At 39.1% G+C, this 20,420-nt stretch overlaps 1 protein-coding gene across 1 annotated transcript; it reads left to right on the top strand.

The window, feature by feature from the left end:
- Positions 1 to 204: 204 nt before the first annotated feature.
- On the top strand, positions 205 to 19,313 carry LOC139311144 (thioredoxin-like). Its single transcript, XM_070935501.1, has 5 exons — positions 205 to 228; positions 1,091 to 1,195; positions 5,086 to 5,145; positions 7,286 to 7,351; positions 19,251 to 19,313. Exons 1-5 carry the CDS (start codon positions 205 to 207, stop codon positions 19,311 to 19,313), a joined length of 318 nt encoding a protein of 105 aa, XP_070791602.1.
- Positions 19,314 to 20,420: the final 1,107 nt, after the last annotated feature.

The raw sequence follows: 20,420 nt of genomic DNA, 5'->3' as shown, positions 1-20,420 counted from the left end.
CAGCTATGGATTTCAGGTTCCTCACTATAGGCATGTAGTTTGGCAAGCTCCACCGCTATCTGAATATTGAAAGGATCATAAATGACATACTTTACTATGTCATAATAGTATGGTGTCAACCTGACCTTATTTGAATCATTCTGAGATGAATACTAGTGAGACAAGAAAAGAAGTATTAAGTGAGTTTTTTTGGAGGCATTCACAATGTTGCCAAAAATGCACAATAAGGCAAGTAATTCAATATAGATTGTTATAGATTCAGTTTGATGCTGGGTAGAAATCTATACTCACCAATACCTAAAAAGATTTTCTAACTTGGCTGCATATTTCTGAAGCTATGAGCTGATAGAGGATGATTTTGACTCAGACCAATTTACAGAAAAGACTCAAATTCTCAGATAAACCAAGGAAAGATATTAAATTGAGATGGCTACATACCCGACTCTAGGGCATAGGGCTCATCTCTGTTTTTTAGCCGAATGAGCCAGTGTTGTCTGAAGATGCTTCCATGGTCATGTGGCCAGCATGACTATATGCTGAGATGCAGAGTATGCCATTATCTTCCCAGTGAGGTGGTACCTATTTATCTACTCATATTTGCGTATTTTTGAACTGCTACATGGGCAGCAGCTAGAACAAGTAACGGGAGCTCACCCCATCACACAGCACTCAGGTCTCGAACACAGGCTGTCAGCTTTCCTGCTGATAAGCTCAGCATCTTTAACCACTGAGCCATCACACTCCCATAAACAATGAGTTTTAATGTAATATGAAAAATAATTATAAATAAAGGTATGCTTAATTTGTGAAGAAAATTGTTCTCTCAGAAAGAGTCAAACCTTTGGCATTCATCCCTCACCCTGTGTGAAGTTTTTAATTGCTGATTCAGAGGTGGGTTGCTACAGGTTCGCCCCAGATCGTGCAACAGGAGGCTCCGCCCACCTGCCCAGATGCTTCTGCACATGCGCAGAAGTTTCTGAGCATGCGCAAAAGCGTCACGCACATGCACACGCGACCACGAGCGAACCGGTAGCTAAGGATTTTGAAACCGCCCCTGTGCTAATTGCTTCTGCACTTGCCTCCCAAACAGAAAGAATTTGCGGAATTTCTGAAGAGTGCAGGACCCCGCCTTGTTGTGGTGAACTTTACAGCAAATTGGTGTGGGCCTTGCAAAATTGTTCGTCCTTTTCTTCATGTAAGTGAAGCCACAATGCGACAAGAAAATATCCATCTGTTGTGGCGTGCTAGTAGTCCCTTTACTTCTCTCCCTTAATCATAGAATGCTGCCTCACACCAAGCCACAACATTGCCAGCCTATAATGATGCTGTCTGTTTTATTTGGCTGGAGATTTTCATGGCATCTCTCTTGCAAATGTCCCTCCTGTTTTGTCTTCAATCCAAGATAGCCTGGGATTGAACCAGTGATCGTTTGCAATGCATGCCAAATGTGCATTTGGAGCTTCCAGATCTGGGCTACAAAACTCTTGAGTTTCTTTGCAATGATCTAGCTGCCCTTCAAACTCTGCAGTCTTGAACTGGTTGGAGATTTTAAAACTTTTTCAGGCTACAAAACCTGTTCTTTAAAAAAAAATACTCAAAACTTGATCTGCCAAATCATGGTGAGATTTTTTTTTTTTTTTTGTGGAAGAATAGGTTTTAGCCTTTCTACTCTACCTTAGAAATATTTCTATGGACTTCCCTGACTGCAACATAATGGTTTGATCTTACTTCCCTCATTATCACCAGGCAAGGGAAATATACTTCATAAATTAATTTCATTTTGGAGCCTTAACTTTGTAGGTATCCCTTCAGAGCCTGTATCCCAAGCCTGTGTTACAATTTGATCTATAAATCAGATGTATAAATCTGTTTCAGGACTAGTTGAATTTTCCTTTCAAACATTTCAGTCCCTTGAACTTTCTCATTGTTAACGTGGGTTCTTCTGCCTTTTTCCATATATCCAGGGAAAAAAATCTTCTTAATCCTTCAGTTTTCTCTTTCATTCCTTTTCTTTTCCTTCCCTAAAAATACTTCCTATTGGTTGTTTAGATTCCTTCCTCAACCCTCTGTTCCTCCCCACAACTTAAATGAAGCCCAAATACAACTGCATCTGTGTCTTGCTATGTTTATTATTTTTATTATGTACTTGATTTATTACAATTATTTAGAAACACTTTTCAATATGTAGGTCCCCCCAAAGTAAAAAAATAGTATCACGAGCAGTTATCTATAAATATCAACATGATAATGGAAAAGTCAATAATCATTATTTTAGGGCAGAGCAATGGTTGAAACTGCCTAGCAAAGGGACAGTACCTCTGCTTAAGTGTCCTTGCTGAGGCAGGACTGATAAAACATGTTCTGACATTTTGACATGCGCTTCGTCTTTTTTGGCAACATGGTTAGGAACATATGTCTATGCATGCTTGACTGCATGTGCTGGAAATACTTTCCCCAAAGTACGGATTCTTACATGCTCTCTTTGAACCTCTAATTCATATTTCTGTCTTCTCTCACTCCCCACTCTAGCATCAGTTTGTAAGCTCCTTAGTCTTTTTGTATAATTGGTTAGACAGGCATAAACACTTGATATTGTTATAGTGACAATCTGAACAAAAATAATCCTAGTGCGAGTGAATGGAAATAATATATATTCTCTGTACTGTAATTCAGACATTTATTTCATATAGCATGATGGAGTCAAAACCAGAAATGGTTCATTATTTTGTTCATCTGGACCATCCATTCCATAACTTTAAAGAGCCTCTTTTAAAAGCTATATGCCAAGGAAAACTTTTTTTAAATAAAATTGGCAAAGTTACAGGAGCATGAGTGGGGATAGGGAAGAAGAGATAATTTTTTGCCTATGTGGACTCTCACCAAAATCAGTGGGAGCATATCTAGTTGGAATGATAGCAATTGAAAACGTTTTTAAAAATCTTACAAGAAGCCAACAGCAAGCCACTTATGTATTATGCCAAAAAACAACATGGAGGAATCCATGTAATTTCTGGGAATCAAACTAAATTTGAGGGAGACTTGAATGTAAGATCATTTTTAACAAATGTGTGAATGACAACAATTCAAAAGCAGTGATTTTCCCAGCATAGGATGGGAGCTGCACTCTTCCTTGAACTGAGCAAAAGAGAAGAGCGAGATGCAAGAACAGTGCAAGACTCTTGCCAATGTGTACATTTTCCTACTATCTTTTTAGCAGGATACTACTTGACGCTAAGCATATATCTGAGTCATAGCTATAAATACTTAAGGATAACACTCAAGAAAAGCATTAGATATAGAGTACATATATAGTAAATAGAGAGTAAAAGATTAAGAATGCAACAGGAGAGCACTTATAGATGTTTGATTTTAATGTATCAAAATATAAAATCCTTTAGATGATTTGGCTGAAGTATTTAAGACAAGTTAATTGATTATCTGGTACTTTTCCAGTATAAGTTGAACCAAGCAAGCAACTTAAGCCATAGATCTCTGAAGAAAGTATTAAGACCAATATGGGACACAGAGGTGTCACAGAGATGGCATTCTTGTAAAAGGTAAAGGTAAAGGAGTCCTTGCGGATTTTACTCTGCTAATCATAGCCAACTTTAGAAGGTGGTGCTCAGCTCCATTTCTAGGCCAGTGAGCCAGCACTGTTTCTATGTTCATGTGGCCAGCATGACGTCACGCCACAGCACAGAGCATGCAATGAAACATGGAAGTTTCCTTCCTACTTCCTATTTATCTACTTGCATTTACATGCTTTCAAATTGTTAGTTTGGTAGGAGCTGAGGCAAGTGACAGGAACTCACTCCATCACACAGGGATAGGGCTTGAACAGCTGGAGAATAGACATTCTTGTACTTCTTCCATAATAGAAAGGGACCCTTGCCCATATCATATAGAATTTATAGAAATATTTTATTCCAAGAATATCTACATTTAAAGATTAACCAATTTTAATAGGGTTTTTTTTTCAACTCCGGCTACGCCAGCCCACAAACACAACCCCTGGAGACAAGATTCCTAGCATGACTGATAGGCCATCCAAGTGAAGGTAGTGGTGAATGCCTCTATTATGCATAAGATTTTAATATTTAAAGCTGTTTTCCTTGATCCCATATTCACGTCCAATAATGCCTGTTTGGGATAGGACTTAGTTCTTCTTTGACAATGATTTCAGAAGGTACTGCCAGTGCCAGAGAATTATTTTCCAGAGTCATGGCTGACTCCATCTTGAATTCCATCTTGTCGCCATGCTAATTAAGACTCAGAAAACATTTAGGTATATACAAGGCCTGTATTTCCAGTGATCCACAGTCATCTTCAGAAGTGTTCGTGTACTGCAGGTCATCATATGAATTGATTAAGCACTGGTCATCTAATAGGCTAAATCACAACAGTTTAGAATATTTGGAAACCCAACTAATTAATCAATAGGCATTATTTATGGCTTTTTGGTTTGTTTAAACCAAAATGTTGTGCAGAGGAACTGATTCATAGTTGAGGAGAGAACGATCATATATTTATGATGTCTTATGTGTTATGGTCATGATCTGGATGAGGGGCATACATTTTTTATCAGATTCATATCCTATCCTAATTATAAGATTTTTGGCAGCTCACCTTAATAACAGAGCACAAGAATATAAAACACAATATTTTATAATATATAACATTGGGGGTGAATAAAATTGAAGTGGCAGGTCAATACAAAGGACTGGCCTCATCACAGAAAAACAACAGATTTCTAGATTTCAGCCCCCTAACCTCTCAAAAATGGGGATAACCCTCTGCTTTTTTTCCCAGCACAATCAAACTAGTCAGGCATGGGAAGATGTTATCTTGTGGTTAACAGGACACCAAGCCATAAAGGTCTTTATGGGTTGAAATATTCACATATCTTTTTTTCCCTCCTCAAAGCAATAATTTCCTTCTAAATAAAGACAATCCTTGTTTCAATATCTTGAAATTCATGATGTCATTTCAGAAGTCGAATTATACCATACAATGAAAGACATTTAAAGTTTAGGCCAGTTTGGGCCACATTTAATATCTAAATTTTGTTCCATTTTTGTTCTGAAGGAATTGGCTGTTCGATACGAAAATGTCCTATTCTGTATCGTTGATGTAGACTTGGCAGAAGTGAGTATCTCAATCCAGAAGGATTAGATGCCTCCTTGAGCAGCCTTCTGGAGCCCTAGTTGAAACTTCTAATACAACTTCTTAGAAATGATAGAAAATATTTGTAGCTTGGGTGGTAGATGTTGGTCTACCAACATCTTGTTCGTGGTGGTTTGTTCTCCAGGCTTATTGTTTAGCTTCCAAACATTTCATCACCAGGCTAGCTGACATCCTTGGTGGGATTTCTGAGAAAGCCTACGAACCAATAAGGAGCCTTATCAATCAAGCAACTAATGAACAAGAGCACTGACCACCTCTTCACTTCACCACCTTCACATGACATCACCAACCAGTCACACAGCATGTCACATGACATGACCAGCTGATCACATGACCCATTGACCACATGACCAATGAGATCAATAAAAGTGGAGAAGAACTGAAACAAGGCACTTCAACCTAAGTCCCGCTGAAGATGTCACCTAGCCTGGTGATGAAACATTCGGAAGTTAAACAGCAAGCCCGGAGAACAAACCACCATCAACAACTTCTTGTTCTTAGAGGGCAACAGGTAGAAACAACTGTGTTTCAATCTTAACTACTTGGTTATTATCAGTTATTCTAACCCAACTAAATAGTAAAGGAAGATGATCAGTCCTTGGAACTTTGAATGAAAGCAAATCCTGAACCTGAGAACCAGAACACGTTTGGTAATCCAATTTAGGACGTTCTGCAGAACACTGACCATACTGTCCTTCAGAACTGGAACCTCCTAATACTGGACAGCTCCCAGCTAGAAATGTCATTTTGTTAAGTCTTTTTATAAAATCATGTTTGCAGCAATATCAAAAAAATCCTATTAACTCCAAGTTATCTTGCAGTGCTGATGTCATCTAAACATACAATGTTATCAACAAGCCAATCCCAAAAAAGTTGTGTACTAGGCTTAGCAGAATCCTAATCATTGAGTTCACAAATGTTGAACAGTTGCAAAGTGACCTCTGACTACAATATATTTTGATCTTAGGCAACATTTTAAGCCAGAGTTTCTCAACTTTAGCAACTTTTAAGATGTGGGCTTCAACTGGTTGGGGAATACTGGGAGTTAAAGAATAGGGATAGGCATAGGCATAGGCATAGGCATAGGCATAGGCATAGGCATAGGGATGGGTAGGGTAGGGTAGGGTAGGGTAGGGTAGGGTAGGGTAGAATAGAGTAGAATAGAATAGAATAGAATAGAATAGAATAGAATAGAATAGAATAGAATAGAATAGAATAGAATAGAATAGAATAGAATAGAATTTCTTTATTGGCCAAGTGTGATTGGACATACAAGGAATTTGTCTCTGGTGCATAAGGTCTCAGCGTACACACATACATTTTAAAGTTATAGTGATTGAGAAACATTTTTTTAAACATCTTGGAAATATCTTATGCAGTTTCCTCATGAACTTTCCAAAAGTTCCAAGTCTTTACCACCAGACGTAAAGAAGGCTTAAGAAAAGCCACCTAACTAGTCTTCATTCCTTTGGCTGTTTCTCAAGGACTTGGATTATCACTTTGCCTGGTAACAATGGATGGCAATAGAAGAGCATCTCTTCCTCTTATTTCTTCTTGCAATTGTTGGCAATAATTTGATTGGTTCAGCTCTGTTTTTATCATCTTGCTGGCATTAAAACACAATTTTGCCCATTTTTGTCCATAGCCAGCCAGGCTATGGATTAATCAATCAAACTCCCCTGGGCCAGCAATAACTAGTCAAGGCTCATGTTAAAGATGTCAACACACACACAAATTAGTCACATTAATGATTTGCTGTTTACCCTCTACAGGGGGCCCTGTCATCTTTGTAGGGTTGTAGACTAATGCATTGTAATAGTGATAAATGGAAATAAAGAGAATAAAAAAGAAATTTACGTTATAAGATGTAAGTAAAAGAAAGCAAAGACATTTAACGTAGCACAAAGGCAATTATTTAGCCATATTAAATGTGATCTTTCAGGCCGACCACAAAATTAGGGAATTATGCAGGTCTTGGGAGGCTCTATAAAATGTCCTTTTTCATTTTTATTGCAAGCCTTTTTTTTTTTAAATGTAGTGGCTAATGTATCTGAATGAGTTCTAGGACTTTATGGCATATGGGTTGATCTCTCTTTAACAGGATGTAGCTGTCCTCTGCAATATTGTTGTTGTGCCAACATTTCAGTTCTTCATGAAAGGAGACAAGGTACGTGTGGCCTAAAAGCACAGTTTAGTACACTTCAGAGTTCAGCATTTGTGCCCCTCACAGCTCTGCTTATAGGAGAATATTAATTGAAAGCTAGAAATATTAAGTTCAGTGAATGAATATTCCCAATTCCACAATCAGTTGTCTAATCTAGCATTTGAATCAGACCAGTGGTGGGTTTCATAATTTTTTACTACCAATTCTGTGGGTGTGGCTTGGTGGGCGTGGCATGGCTTCATGGGCATGGCTTCGTGGGTGTGGCAGGGGAAGGATATTGTAAAATCTCCATTCCCTCCCCAATCCAAGGAAGATACTGCAAAATCCCCATTTCCTCCCAATCAGCTAGGACTTGGGAGGCAGAGAATAAATGGGGGCAGGGCCAGTCAGAATTTTTACTACCAGTTCTCCGAACTACTCAAAATTTCCGCTACCGGTTCTGCAGAATTGGTCAGAACCTGCTGAAACCCACCTCTGAATCAGACAATGGTAGAACCTCCTTACCCAATATTTTGAGACAAGTTTTGAAAGGTGGTTTTTCAAAAGGCAACTGGACTTTCTTGTTTTTGCTTGAAGATGTTTCACTTTTCATCCAAGAAGTTTCCTCAGTTCAGTTGGTTTGTGTAACATTTAGTTTCCCCTGAGTATTTTACTCTTTGGGGTTGAACGTTATCTACTACGTTATAAACTTGGCTTGTTTTAAATTGCGGCCAGAAATATTTAATTATTTTTAAACTGTTTTTAAATTTTGTATGTTCTGTTTTATTTTGGCTGTTCACCGCCCTGAGTCCTGTCGGACAAGGGCGGTATACAAATTAAAACAAACAAACAAACAAACAAATAAACTAATAAACTAAGCTGAGACTATTGGCATTTTAACAACTGAGGATAACATCAGTAGAAAGACTGTGTGGATTTTTTGTTCTACAGTTGAATCAGCAAATGCAATCTAAAAGCAAGTTTTTTTTTTTCTCACAACTAGTCAAGCAATACCTGTTGCTCCATTGAACACTTTGGTACAAACTAAAGAAAGTATTTCAAAATTTATGAGATGTCACAGATTTTTGCTTTAATAACTGACGGGGGGGATTTTGCACACCTATGCATAAGGAGGAAAAATTGTACACCTGAACTATCAATTATACTTTAGTCCTTGTCATACTTATCACCTTTGCACATTGCTTGTGTGATCAACAAATTTCTTATTGTATAGATCTGGTATATTATACCTGCATTGCAGTGATGGTATTCAGCCGGTTCGAACTGGTTCGGGCGAACCAGTAGTGGTGACTTGTGGGTGGGCCCAAGGGCCTGCCCACCCGCCCCGGCACTATGCCGTCGTATTTAGCCACGCTTTCTAAGCTGTGCGCATGCGTTCAAGCCGCACGCCCGAGCAAAGCACATATGCAGAAGGCCGCACGCATGCACAGAAGGCACGCGCATGCACAGAAGGCGCGCACTCACATTTTCGGTGCGCAACCAACCGGTGGTAAAATTATGTGAAACCCACCTCTGCCGCATTGCAGATATAAAAATGAGTCTAAAACTCAATGACTTGCCCTACATAATGAAGGCAATAAATGTATTATAGAATTCCCCCAAGGTTTCCTGGAAGGAAGGAGAGAGGAAGGGAAGGAGGGGAGGGGGGAGAGAGCTCAAATACACAAATTTATTTATTTCCAGCCTTTAAAAAAAAAAAAATTAAGGTGGCAAACACACCTAATAACCTTCCTCCTTCTCTTTCCCCCCTAATAATGGTTTGTCCCAAGGGTGGGTTCTACTTACCTTTACTACCAGTTCTCAACGGGAGCGTGTGCGTGCTTCTGCGCATGCACAGATCATCCATTACGACGTCCACGCGGGTGGGCGGAGCCTCCCACCGCTTTTACTACCGGTTCGCAAGAACCGGACAGAACCGGGAGCAACCCACCCACTGGTATGCCCGCTCACCAAAACTATAAAGTGGTTTTCCAACATACTTTAAACCATACTGTACAGCATTGTTCAATTATCCTAGAGAGAGATTTCCTGCCATCTCTGCCATCTCCTGGACTCACCTTGGAACAAAATAAGATTGCCTTCTGTAATCTCAGAAGGTTCAGAGAATGGAAAGAATCTCTCGATAAAAAGTCTGTCAGCATGATATGTGTACTAAGCTTTGTTTAAAATGCAAAGAAAGATCTTCTTGCCAGATGTCACTTCTAAAGAATTTTTCTACAGTATAGATCTGCATTTTTAAATAATTAGAAAAATGTTTCCTTAGAAAAGTGTCTTCATTTGCCATTCTGCTTTAGAATAGGCCCCAGTAACTTTACTAGGACTTATTTTTTAAGTACAGGTATAAATTAAAACTGTGAATACAGGTTAAAAGCAAGGTCTGAAATGAATTTCCTGACTGAACCAGCATCTAAGTTTAATACATTGCTTTCCTTCACCAAATCTATGCTTATAACAGTTGTCTTCCAACTCTAATGGCTCTTCTGAGATTTTTCTTCACTCTTTATACATATGCATGAATATTATAAGTGGAGAAGGCAGAAAACTTCTATTTAACATAAAAGTTCAGCCAACTCATGCATGTTATTCAAACTGCAGTCATGGGACCTGCACAGATCTAAATGTCATTTAGGAAAACTACTTTTGTTGGTGATTTTTGATTACAGTCCAGGAAATGAATACTTTGGGGTCTGTTGAAGTGTTAAGTAGCTTTCCTGCAGGAGTACAGGCAGTCCTCACGATCACCAACTGAGCCCCAATTTTTGTTGCTAAGTGAGGCAGTTGTTAAGTGAATACTGCCCCATTTTATGACCTTTCTTGCCACAGTTGTTAAGTGAATCGCTGCAGCTGTGGAGTTAGTAACACGGTTGTTAAGTCAATCTGACTTCCCCATTGGCTTTGCTCATCAGAAGGTCGGCACAGTTGATCACACAACCCGAGGATACTGCAACCGTCATAAATATGAGTCAGTTGCCAAGCGTTTGAATTTTGATCATGTGACCATGGGGATGCAACAATGGTCCTGTGAAAAATGGTCATAAGTCACTTTTTTCAGTTCTGTTGTCACTTCAAACAGTTACTAAACAAACTGTTGTAAGTCGAGGACTACCTGTACAGCCTAAAACTTGTTAAGAAGAGACATGGATGAGTAGGAGTAAACTTTGGCTCGAAAACTCTTACATAATTTTCTACTGGAAAGTCTGGGAAGCATAGAAGCTCTGAAGGTTTCCAGCAATATGGAACAGTAGGGCTAGACAGCTAACTGCTCATGCTTACATCTCTGATGTCCATCACCTGGAGTTGCACTGTATCCCCAGTGGTGGACTGCTGCCGGTTTAACAACCCAGCACCGAAAATGCAAACGTGCGCGTGCATGCGCGCACCCTTCTGCGCATGCGCGTAGCTCAGTGGTGGGTTGCCCCCGGTTCGCACCGGTTCTATAGAACCGATAGTAAAACCGGTGGGAGGCTCCGCCCACTGACCCTGACATCATCAAAATGCTTCTGCATGTGCGCGGCCCCGTTGCGAACCGGTAGTAAAGGTAAGTAGAACCCACCCCTGGCGTGGCTTCAAAAACACAGCAATATAGGACGGGATAGCGCTGGGGAGGGTGGGACCCCCACAGGTCGCAACTACCAGTTTACCCGAACCGGTCTGAACTGGCAACAGCCCACCTCTGTGTATCCCTCTTTAGAGAACACAGACTTTTATTGGAATAACTGTCCAGTCCAACTTTTTTATAGAAATAAAAACCTATCAGATGGAAGAACAAAATCAATATTTGACAGTGCTGTGTCTGCAGACCAAGAAAGTCCAGACTGTTATCTGATCATAGCTGTCACCACTGTGACACAAACAATATACTATTTTTTTTTGTCCCTCTACTACTGAGTAATATGATACCGTGTTTCCCCGAAAATAAGACCCTGTCTTATATTTTTTTTGAACCCTGAAATAAGCGCTTGGCCTTATTGCCATGTGCTCAAAAGCCTGATTGGGCTTATTATCAGGGGATGTCTTATTTTGGGGAAAACAGGGTAGTAGCTATTTCTCAATTTGCATTTATGGAAATAAAAAAACAAAGCATATTCAGAGAAAAAATTCTTTGAACCACCTGCCAGGCTGAAGACCACACAATCCCCACTGCTGTTTTATATGTGAGTTTAATATTCTCTCACTGAGGATAAGGTGAAAAAGGAACACACACACATCGCACGTATCCTTCTTATCAATCTAATGAAAAAGTAGATCAGGTTTTTTTTTTAGAAAAATCTCACCTCTCTTTTTCCGATTTGAATTACAGATATTCGTAGACTTACAAGAGCTCATTTAGTCAGTGTTCTAAGTTACAAGACCACTGAAAAAAGTAACTTATGACCATTTTTCACACTTACAATCGTTGTGGCATCCCCATGGTCATGTGATCAAATTCAGGTGCTTGGCAACTGACTCATATTTATTGCGGTTGCAGTTGTAAGAAGTTAGCACCCACCTCTTTCCTAGAGGAATGAAATATTTTGGGAAATATTAAAAAGGCAGATATTATGTTTCCCTGGATGAGAAATGGAGAAGCATGTTTTAAGGACGAAGCAGCTCCCATCTTCCTGCCCCCACCCTTTGTCAAGGGGCCAGAGGCAGAAACTCAATCTTTGTCAATGGACCATCATCTGCAACACAATAGGACCCATCTAGCAACAGAAACTCACCACATGGCATCTGGGAAGATTACATCAGCCAACAAGGCTAGCTAAGACCCTCACCTCCTGGGAGTCTGACAACCAATCAGGATACTCTTTCTGGGCCCCAGGAAGTTCAAAGCCAGACAGGGCATAAAACCCGGGGACTCGCTGTGTCTCGCCCCTTTTTCTGTTCAGGAACTCAAACCATGTGATCCTGTCCACCATTAAACCATCTTTCCAAGCAGTCTCCATGTTTCCAGTGTCTTTTTCCCCACTTGGAGCTGAACCCAGAAGGATATTTCTTCCTACACAGTGTTCCAGGATCATGTGATCTCTTTTTTTCCACCTTTTGAGAAGCAAAATCAATGGGGAAGCCAGATTCACTTAACAACCAAGTTACTAATTTAACAATAGCAGTGATTCATTTAACAACTGTGGCAAGAACGATCATAATATGGAGCAAAACTCACTTAACAAATGTCTCATTTAACAACAAAATTTGGGGGATGAATTGTGGTTATAAGTCAAGGACTATCTGTAGTTCTTTTTTTACCTCAGCTTATTAGTAGGATGATTAGCATTTCTGAGACAATTTTAACAAAACCAGATAGATTAGTGAACACTAACACAGTAGTTTAAAAAATAACAAAAAAGCACAGGAATGCAAAATATATTGGAATTGGATAAATAGTCATTCTATGTTACAGCTAACAGTGTTATACTGCAACAATCCAGATGACCAATAGATAGCAGGAAAGGTAGTTTTCTAAATATGTTTTCTTTTTTAACTCCTTCTAGTATTCATTTTTTTATAATCTTACTGTGTTTGTTTAAATTCAAAACAAAGCATTTTCCCACAGGCAAAAATAAAAATGTATAATTAAATCCAAAGTCTTATTTCAAATTTATCAGAACCAATAGTCCATTGTAACTTTATAAAAATCAGTTGTTTTAATCCCCTTTTGCTGTTTATTTAATTTTGCTGTATATTTAATCCCCTTTTGCTGATGTGAAATAGCATTAATGGAAACATGAGGTGGTCCAATGGTTAGAGTGGAGTACTGCAGGCTACTTCAGCTGACTGCTAGCTGCAGTTCAGCAGTTCAAATCTCACCAGGCTCAAGGTTGACTCAGCCTTCCATCCTTCTGAGGTTGGGTAAAATGAGGACCCAAATTTTGGGGGGCAATATGCTGACTCTGTAAACTGCTTAGAGAGGTCTGTAAAGCACTGTGAATCTGTTGCAATATTTTCAGGATCAGACTCAATAATGATAATAAGAGTTAGAGGTTTAAATATATTTCTCTTTAATTATAACAGGCATTCTATATTCACTGAATATTCACAGATAGAAGCAAGGAAAATGGTGAAGGTGGCTCCTTATATATACAAGGGGTGGAGCCAAGAATGGGAGTGGTGAATTATGAATACATTAGGAACCAAAGAATAAGTTAACCCCCGATGTCCCATATATACATTATTTACACATTAGGGAATAAGGCATTTACATCTCACAAATCCCCCTCTAAATGCCGGTTCGCTATACAACACCAATTACATTCAGATTCAGGACAATATAAGACATATAATTTTGATGTTAAATATTTGTGCTGTTTAGAAGGTAAAGGCTTCGTCAATATGTCAGCTAATTGTTCAGAGGTATCACAATGCACTGCTTTGATAAATCCATCTTGAGACAATTGTCTCACATGCTTAAATTTTATATCTATATGCCTGGACCTTTGTCCAATGGCATCGGATCTGGATATTTCAATGGCTGCTTTATTATCTTCATGCATAACAAAAGGCAAAGCAGGTTTTTTCCAAACATCTGAAATCAAATCATTAAACCATACAAGGTTATTTGCAGCTTTGGACAAACAAACATATTCCGCTTCTGTGGTCGAAGTGGCTACCAGTTCTTGTTTACCAGTGTACCAGTAAACTGGACAGTCATTTAATAGAAAAATATAACCAGAAGTGCTCTTTCTGCATGATATATCTCCAGCCCAATCCGCATCTGCGTAACATGTAAGTTTTGGTTCTTTACCATTACTAGGTTCTAATACTAAGCAAAAGTCTAATGTACTTTTCAGATATCTTAGAATTCTTTTGACTGCTTCCCAATGATACATTGTTGGTTTGCTAACATATCTTGACAATAAGTTGAGTGGTAATGCAATATCTGGCCTGGTCCAATTAGATATATAAAGAAGTGAACCTATGACTGATCTATAAAATGTATTATCCTTGAATTCAGGGGAAGATTCATCAGTGTTTCTAAGGAAATCAGTTTGCATAGGAGTGTCACAGGGTTTGGCATTGTTTAAATTGCATTTGTTCAGAAGTTCAATGATTTTATCTTTCTGAGTAAGTTTGAATCCCCTTCTAGTTTTGTTAATTTGTACACCAAGGTATTTGTTTACCTTACCTAGAGATTTCAACGAGAAATGTTCGTTTAGCTTATTTACAAAGGTTTCTCTCCTCTCCTTGTGTTTTCCTATATATAAAATATCATCTACATAAATTAATACAAATTCAATATGATCATCACTCTTTTTTACAAAGAAACAGTTATCAGCAGTGGTAGCGTTGAAATCCATGGTCTTAAGTACTTTTACCAAGCAATCGTACCATCTTTTGCCAGATTGCTTTAATCCGTATAGACTCTTGTTCAATAGCCAAATTTCATTCTTATTAGTGTATTGACTGTGTGGTGCTCTTACATATATTTCCTTATCTAGTTTTGCGTGTAAATACGCAGTCTGTATGTCATATTGAAATACATCAAGATTGAGTGCAGATGCCACTACTAGAGCTGTTTTAACACTCTCTGTTCTCACTGTGGGGGAGTATGTGTCAGTGTAGTCCTCCGGATATTTTTGTGCATAACCTTGTGCAACCAATCTAGCTTTGTATAAAGTATTGCCTCCTTCTAGATTCTTAATTTTATAAATCCACCTGGTACCTATAATCGTTTTATCTTTAGGTGCAATCGCAGGTGTAAACACATTTAATCCTTGCAAACTTTCCATCTCTTTTTTCATAGCTAGTTCCCATTTTTCCTTTTCTTCACGAGGGAGTTTTAATACTTCCTCATATGTATTAGGTGTCATTTGTTCACCATCCATATGCATTATGTAATCTCTGTATTTATTTGGTACTTGATTTCTATTGTTTCTAATAGCTCTTTCGGGTTTGCTATGGTTATCATGCAAATATCTTGCTTCCTTTTTTGTTAATGTGTCTGTCTTTATTTTGTGTTGACTATTTGTCCAAGTTTTGGTTTTGTTTTTATTTTTGTTGATATTTTGATTTTCTATTGTCCCTTCCTCACAAGGTTTTGTATCTTTGCATTTATTTGGAAATATTTCATTAAGATGTAATTTAGACCAATTGGCCTGTTCATGGAACACAGCTGTTCTGGAGACTATAAATTTGTTATTATTATCAATGAATCTGTACCCTTTGGTGCCAGTTTCATATCCCATAAATCTTAATCTTCTGGATACGTTTTCTCCCTTTCTTCTCAACTGCTTAGGTATGTGTACGTCTGCAGTGACTCCAAATATGTGCATGTGTGCTAATTTGGGTTTCCTATTATACATCACCTCATATGGTGTTTTATTCACAATACTGGACCAGGTTCTATTTTGAGTGTAATTTGAATAATGTAAGGCCTCTGACCAAAATTGTTTGCCTAAACCAGCATCCTCTAATGTGCACCTAATCATGGTTTGTAGTGTGGAATTCTTTCTCTCTGCAATCCCGTTTTGGAACGCAGAAAATGGACTAGACGTGAAATGTAGCATTCCTCTATCCTTTAACCATTGGGAGAATTCTTTAGACATGAATTCACATCCCCTATCTGTCATAATTTGTTTTATTCTGATATTATGTTGTGTTTCTATGCGTTTGTAGAATTCCTTAAATTTCTGAAAGGTTTCATCCTTGTGTTTTAATGTGTAAACAAAACCATAGCGACTGTAATCGTCTACTATTGTTAGGAAGTAACGTTTTCTATAAGTGATTGATGGAGTTAATGGACCAACTAGGTCCATATGTACTAAGTCAAAAATTTTGTTAGTTGATCTGTTGGATTTTTTTGGTCTGGGACTAGTTTTTAGTTTAGTGGATTTACATACTGAGCATTCCAAATAATTTTCACAATTTTTTATTTTGACACCTTCTGCGTGTTCAGTCATTTTTTGTACTACAGGAAAACTTGCATGTCCTAACTTCCTATGCAAGATGTGAGCACACTCATCATGAATTGGTTTACCTATTCTTGGTTTCTTCTCATTGTGTGTATTTGCGTGATCATGAGATATTTTACATTCATCATTGTCACTGTTACTAACATTTTCATCATCTGCCTCAATACAATCTTCCATATTTGAATCAATGTTATGTAACCATCTTTCTTTTGTTATTAGATAGGGTAGGCCTCCTTTAATCATCACAGTGCCTACATTTGTTTTGTCCTTCTCTAAAGTTGCTTTCCCCTTTGAGAAAACTATATTGATGTCAGAATCTCTGCTTAGTTTTATGGCACTTAGTATGTTATGAGGTATTTCTGGAATTAACAATACCCCCTCTATTTTTCCTAGGCCAGGCAAGGTCACATTTCCTCTGCCTAATACTTGAACCTTTTCTTGATTAGCTACCTTTATTACAAATTTATCTTCTGTAAATGAAGACAATATATTTTTGTTATTAGTGGTGTGGTTGGTTGCCCCAGAATCAATAAGCCAATTATTGTTCTCATTTTGTTGTGTTTTAGTGCTGTCTTGTTTATTTAGTCCATTCAGTGAACCAGATTTTCTCTCTTTTGAATTTTCTCTACCCCCTCTACTATCTCTGTAGTTTGGTGGGCTTCTATATTTATGTCTATCTGTGGAAGACTGTCTATAATTGTATTTGCTCCTATACTCTGACCTATGTCTCTCCTTTGAGATTTTGGGACAGTCTCTTCTATTGTGTTCCCTGGACCCACAATTATGGCATTTAAAAGCTTCATTGTATTTTTCCTGGAAAGCTACCTTCCTAAAAGATTTGTGTTCTGTGTGATTGCTGGAACGATTTTTTCTTGAATTGTCTTCTGCTATCAATTTGTTAGATAGACTTTCTATGGATAAATATCCTAGATTGATGGTGTCTAAGTGTGACATAAAACTATCCCATGATGAATCAAGTGAATTGATAATAACACTTTTCATTGTTTGGTCTGAAATCACTTCCCCCCTCAAATGCAGCTCAGCTCTTATTTTGTTTAGAGATATCAAATGCTCACTTATGGAAACCCCTGGTTTTACTCTGGAAGAAAAGAAATCCTTAGACATTCTTGTAGTGGTAGCTACACTATCGCTGTGAAACAGATTAAACATGCATTGAATTATTTCTGAAACAGTTAGGTTTGATTTGATGCTATGATACATTGCAGGAGACACGCTAGATATTATTAAGAAAAATGCTCTATGATGTAAACAATCTATTTTTAAAGTCCAAGGTCTTCTTGGAGGACTAGTGATAAAGAATAGTAAATTTTCTTTCATAAAGACAACCTGAAGCTGTTGATACCATTCTTGCAAATTAATGCCATCAACTCTAAGTTTTGGGAAGTCACTGGGTAAGTTTCCCACATTATTTTGTCCATTACTTACAACCTGAGGTAGTCCGTGGTCTCGCAAGTGCAGGAAATTGCAAAACGGCATGGGGATGCTCGCAACGAGTCTGCGCGGTTCTCTGGCCAGTTCAAGTCTTTCCGGACCGTCTACGTAGTTTCGCACATGCGCGTTGCTCATTTCTTCTTTGGCGTCGTCGTGGAAGGTTCTCTCCATTGCAGCTCGCTCGCTCCGCTCCTCTTCAGACGAGTCGGTTTCTGGCTCGGTTTTAGGAGTTTTGATGGTTGCGACTACTCTTTTCTTTCTTTTGTGTGCGTTGGCACTTGATCCGGTCTGCGGTGTAGGGCGGAATCGACATGGCTCTCTGGGCTCGGGCGTCGTCGCTCTCGAAGTCAGGATGGGAGCGTGCAGGTCTTGAGGTATCGGCTTGTTCTCTAGCTTCTTCGTTGTCGCTTTGGAAATTTTTAATTTTGGCCCAAATGCAGCAAAAAGCGTCTTCATTGCTGACTTTACTTGGGATTTCGTTAAGTCGTCTTCGCTTTCTGATTCTGGTTCTTCTGAAGAGTTTGAATCTTCCTTTTCGCTTTCGTTGTCTGATAACGTTTTTCGCGCCAGAAATTTTGAACTGAGCATTTTGATTGGCTCTGCTTCGCTCACTTTGGAGGCTTGTTGGAACCAAGATGGCTGCCATTCAAAATTTCGCGCGGGATCACATCTTTTCTTTTTCATAACGACTTTCTCTGTAGTCATATCACTCACAGTTTTTTGGTCTTTGGGTTTCTCTTTAGCAATGTTTTTCTCTCTCGCTGCTCCGCTGTTTTTCAGCATTTCTTGGAGATTCGCGATGAGGCTTTCATCATTCTTCTGGCTTTTTAATAGTTTTAATATCTCTGACCTGAGTTCGTTATTTTCTATTTCGATTTCCTCCTGGTCATTATTTTCACTTAATAGTTCTTCTTCTTCAGTGGTGTATTCTTCGGATTCTCTCGAAATCGCGTTTGTGGATTCGTTGATTATTTCTTGTTCAGTTTCTATTTCTTTGCTGTAGGCCCTGGTGTTGGGCCTATCTTTCTTAGACATCTTTAAGTATTTATTGAGTCAATTAACCATCCTCTGCTACCAGCTTGTTGCAATATTTTCAGGATCAGACTCAATAATGATAATAAGAGTTAGAGGTTTAAATATATTTCTCTTTAATTATAACAGGCATTCTATATTCACTGAATATTCACAGATAGAAGCAAGGAAAATGGTGAAGGTGGCTCCTTATATATACAAGGGGTGGAGCCAAGAATGGGAGTGGTGAATTATGAATACATTAGGAACCAAAGAATAAGTTAACCCCCGATGTCCCATATATACATTATTTACACATTAGGGAATAAGGCATTTACATCTCACAGAATCAGTATATAAGCCTAAGCGCTATTGCTATTCTCTGGATAAACATTGCAGCACTGAGCTTATTCTCATTGATAACTGGAACTCTATAAAGGAAAGACTCCAAAAGGGATTTTAAAAGTACCTGAGGAAGCTCACATGAGAGAAGTACTTCCTCAAATTCCTGATCTTCCATTAACTGTGTTGATTTTGTTTGATCCTAGATTTTTGAAGTAACTGGGGCTAATAAAAAAAAACTTGAAGAGAAGATTGAAGACTTTATGTAATCTTGAAGAAAGGATCGCTGCAATTCCAAAGCCACTATGATATTGCCTTCAAATGACAGTAAAATAACATCTCCGTGGGTACTTGCTAGCCCTATTACTATACCTGCACATTGAATGAAATGATAGAGCCAATACAACAGTATATAGCAGCAGTCACCAACTGGTGGTCCATTTTGGTGGTCTGCAGAAAAATTATTTGCATTTTATATATTGGACTAAATCAGGGGTCCTCAAACTACGGCCCCTGGGCTGGATACGTGCAATGAACGTTTGTGTTACTGCAGAGAGTCTCCCCCTTCGGGATCTTTTTGTGCGGGTCGGAGGGGGGCAGAAATTCCAACTTGGTGTCTGCTTCAGCCTCCTGGTGCAGGGCTTTGGGCGACGGCTGGGGAGAAGTGCTGCTGGTGGCAAAGAGCCGGAGGGCCTTGTTCCAGTGGGACTGTTTCATGGCCTGGAACTGGCTGACCATCTCAGCCCACTGAATCTCCAGGCCCCGGTACCTGGCCTTGCACTCCTGCAAGTCTTCCCTCTGCTTAGAAAGCCTATGCTCGTAGTCCTCAATGAGATGCTTCTGCTGAGCCTCCTTCTTGGTCAGATCCAATTTGAACTGAGCCAGATGTTTTGCCAACTCTTTCTCGTGGTGGCTGCTTAGCTCCAACAACTGCTTCCTGTTGGGGCCCTAAGGAACCCAGGTGGGCAGGGGAGGAGTGGCTGGGAGGGGAAGGGTGAGTAGAGGCTGGCGAGGCACCCCTCGACATGAGTGACATCAAGTTGGCCACGCCCACCCAATCACATAACCATCTAGCCATGCCCACCCAGCTGGTCATTAGGCAGATCATATTAGTGGTCCACGGGATTTAAAATTATGAATTTAGAGGTTCCTGAGGCCCGAAAGGTTGGTGACCCCTGGTATATAGGACCATACATAGTGGAAACAGGGCCTTCTCAATCAGGCATCAGGGAAAAAAACGTCTCAATGGAGATGGGGAGTTAACCAAACAAGGGGAGATATTTCTAGTCTACCGAAGGCAGGAAATTGTTCTCCTCGCTCTTGATTTGCTAATAAGCATTTGGAAATATGCTAATCTGGACTGCAGTTTTATAACT

This window comes from Pituophis catenifer, unplaced genomic scaffold (assembly GCF_029215685.1).
Source record: "Pituophis catenifer annectens isolate HBS135680 unplaced genomic scaffold, rPitCat1.0.hap2 SCAF_2, whole genome shotgun sequence".
NCBI classification, from domain to species: domain Eukaryota; kingdom Metazoa; phylum Chordata; class Lepidosauria; order Squamata; family Colubridae; genus Pituophis; species Pituophis catenifer.
Note: the sequence above shows the minus strand (reverse complement) of the source record. Positions and strands in the feature narration are given on the sequence as shown.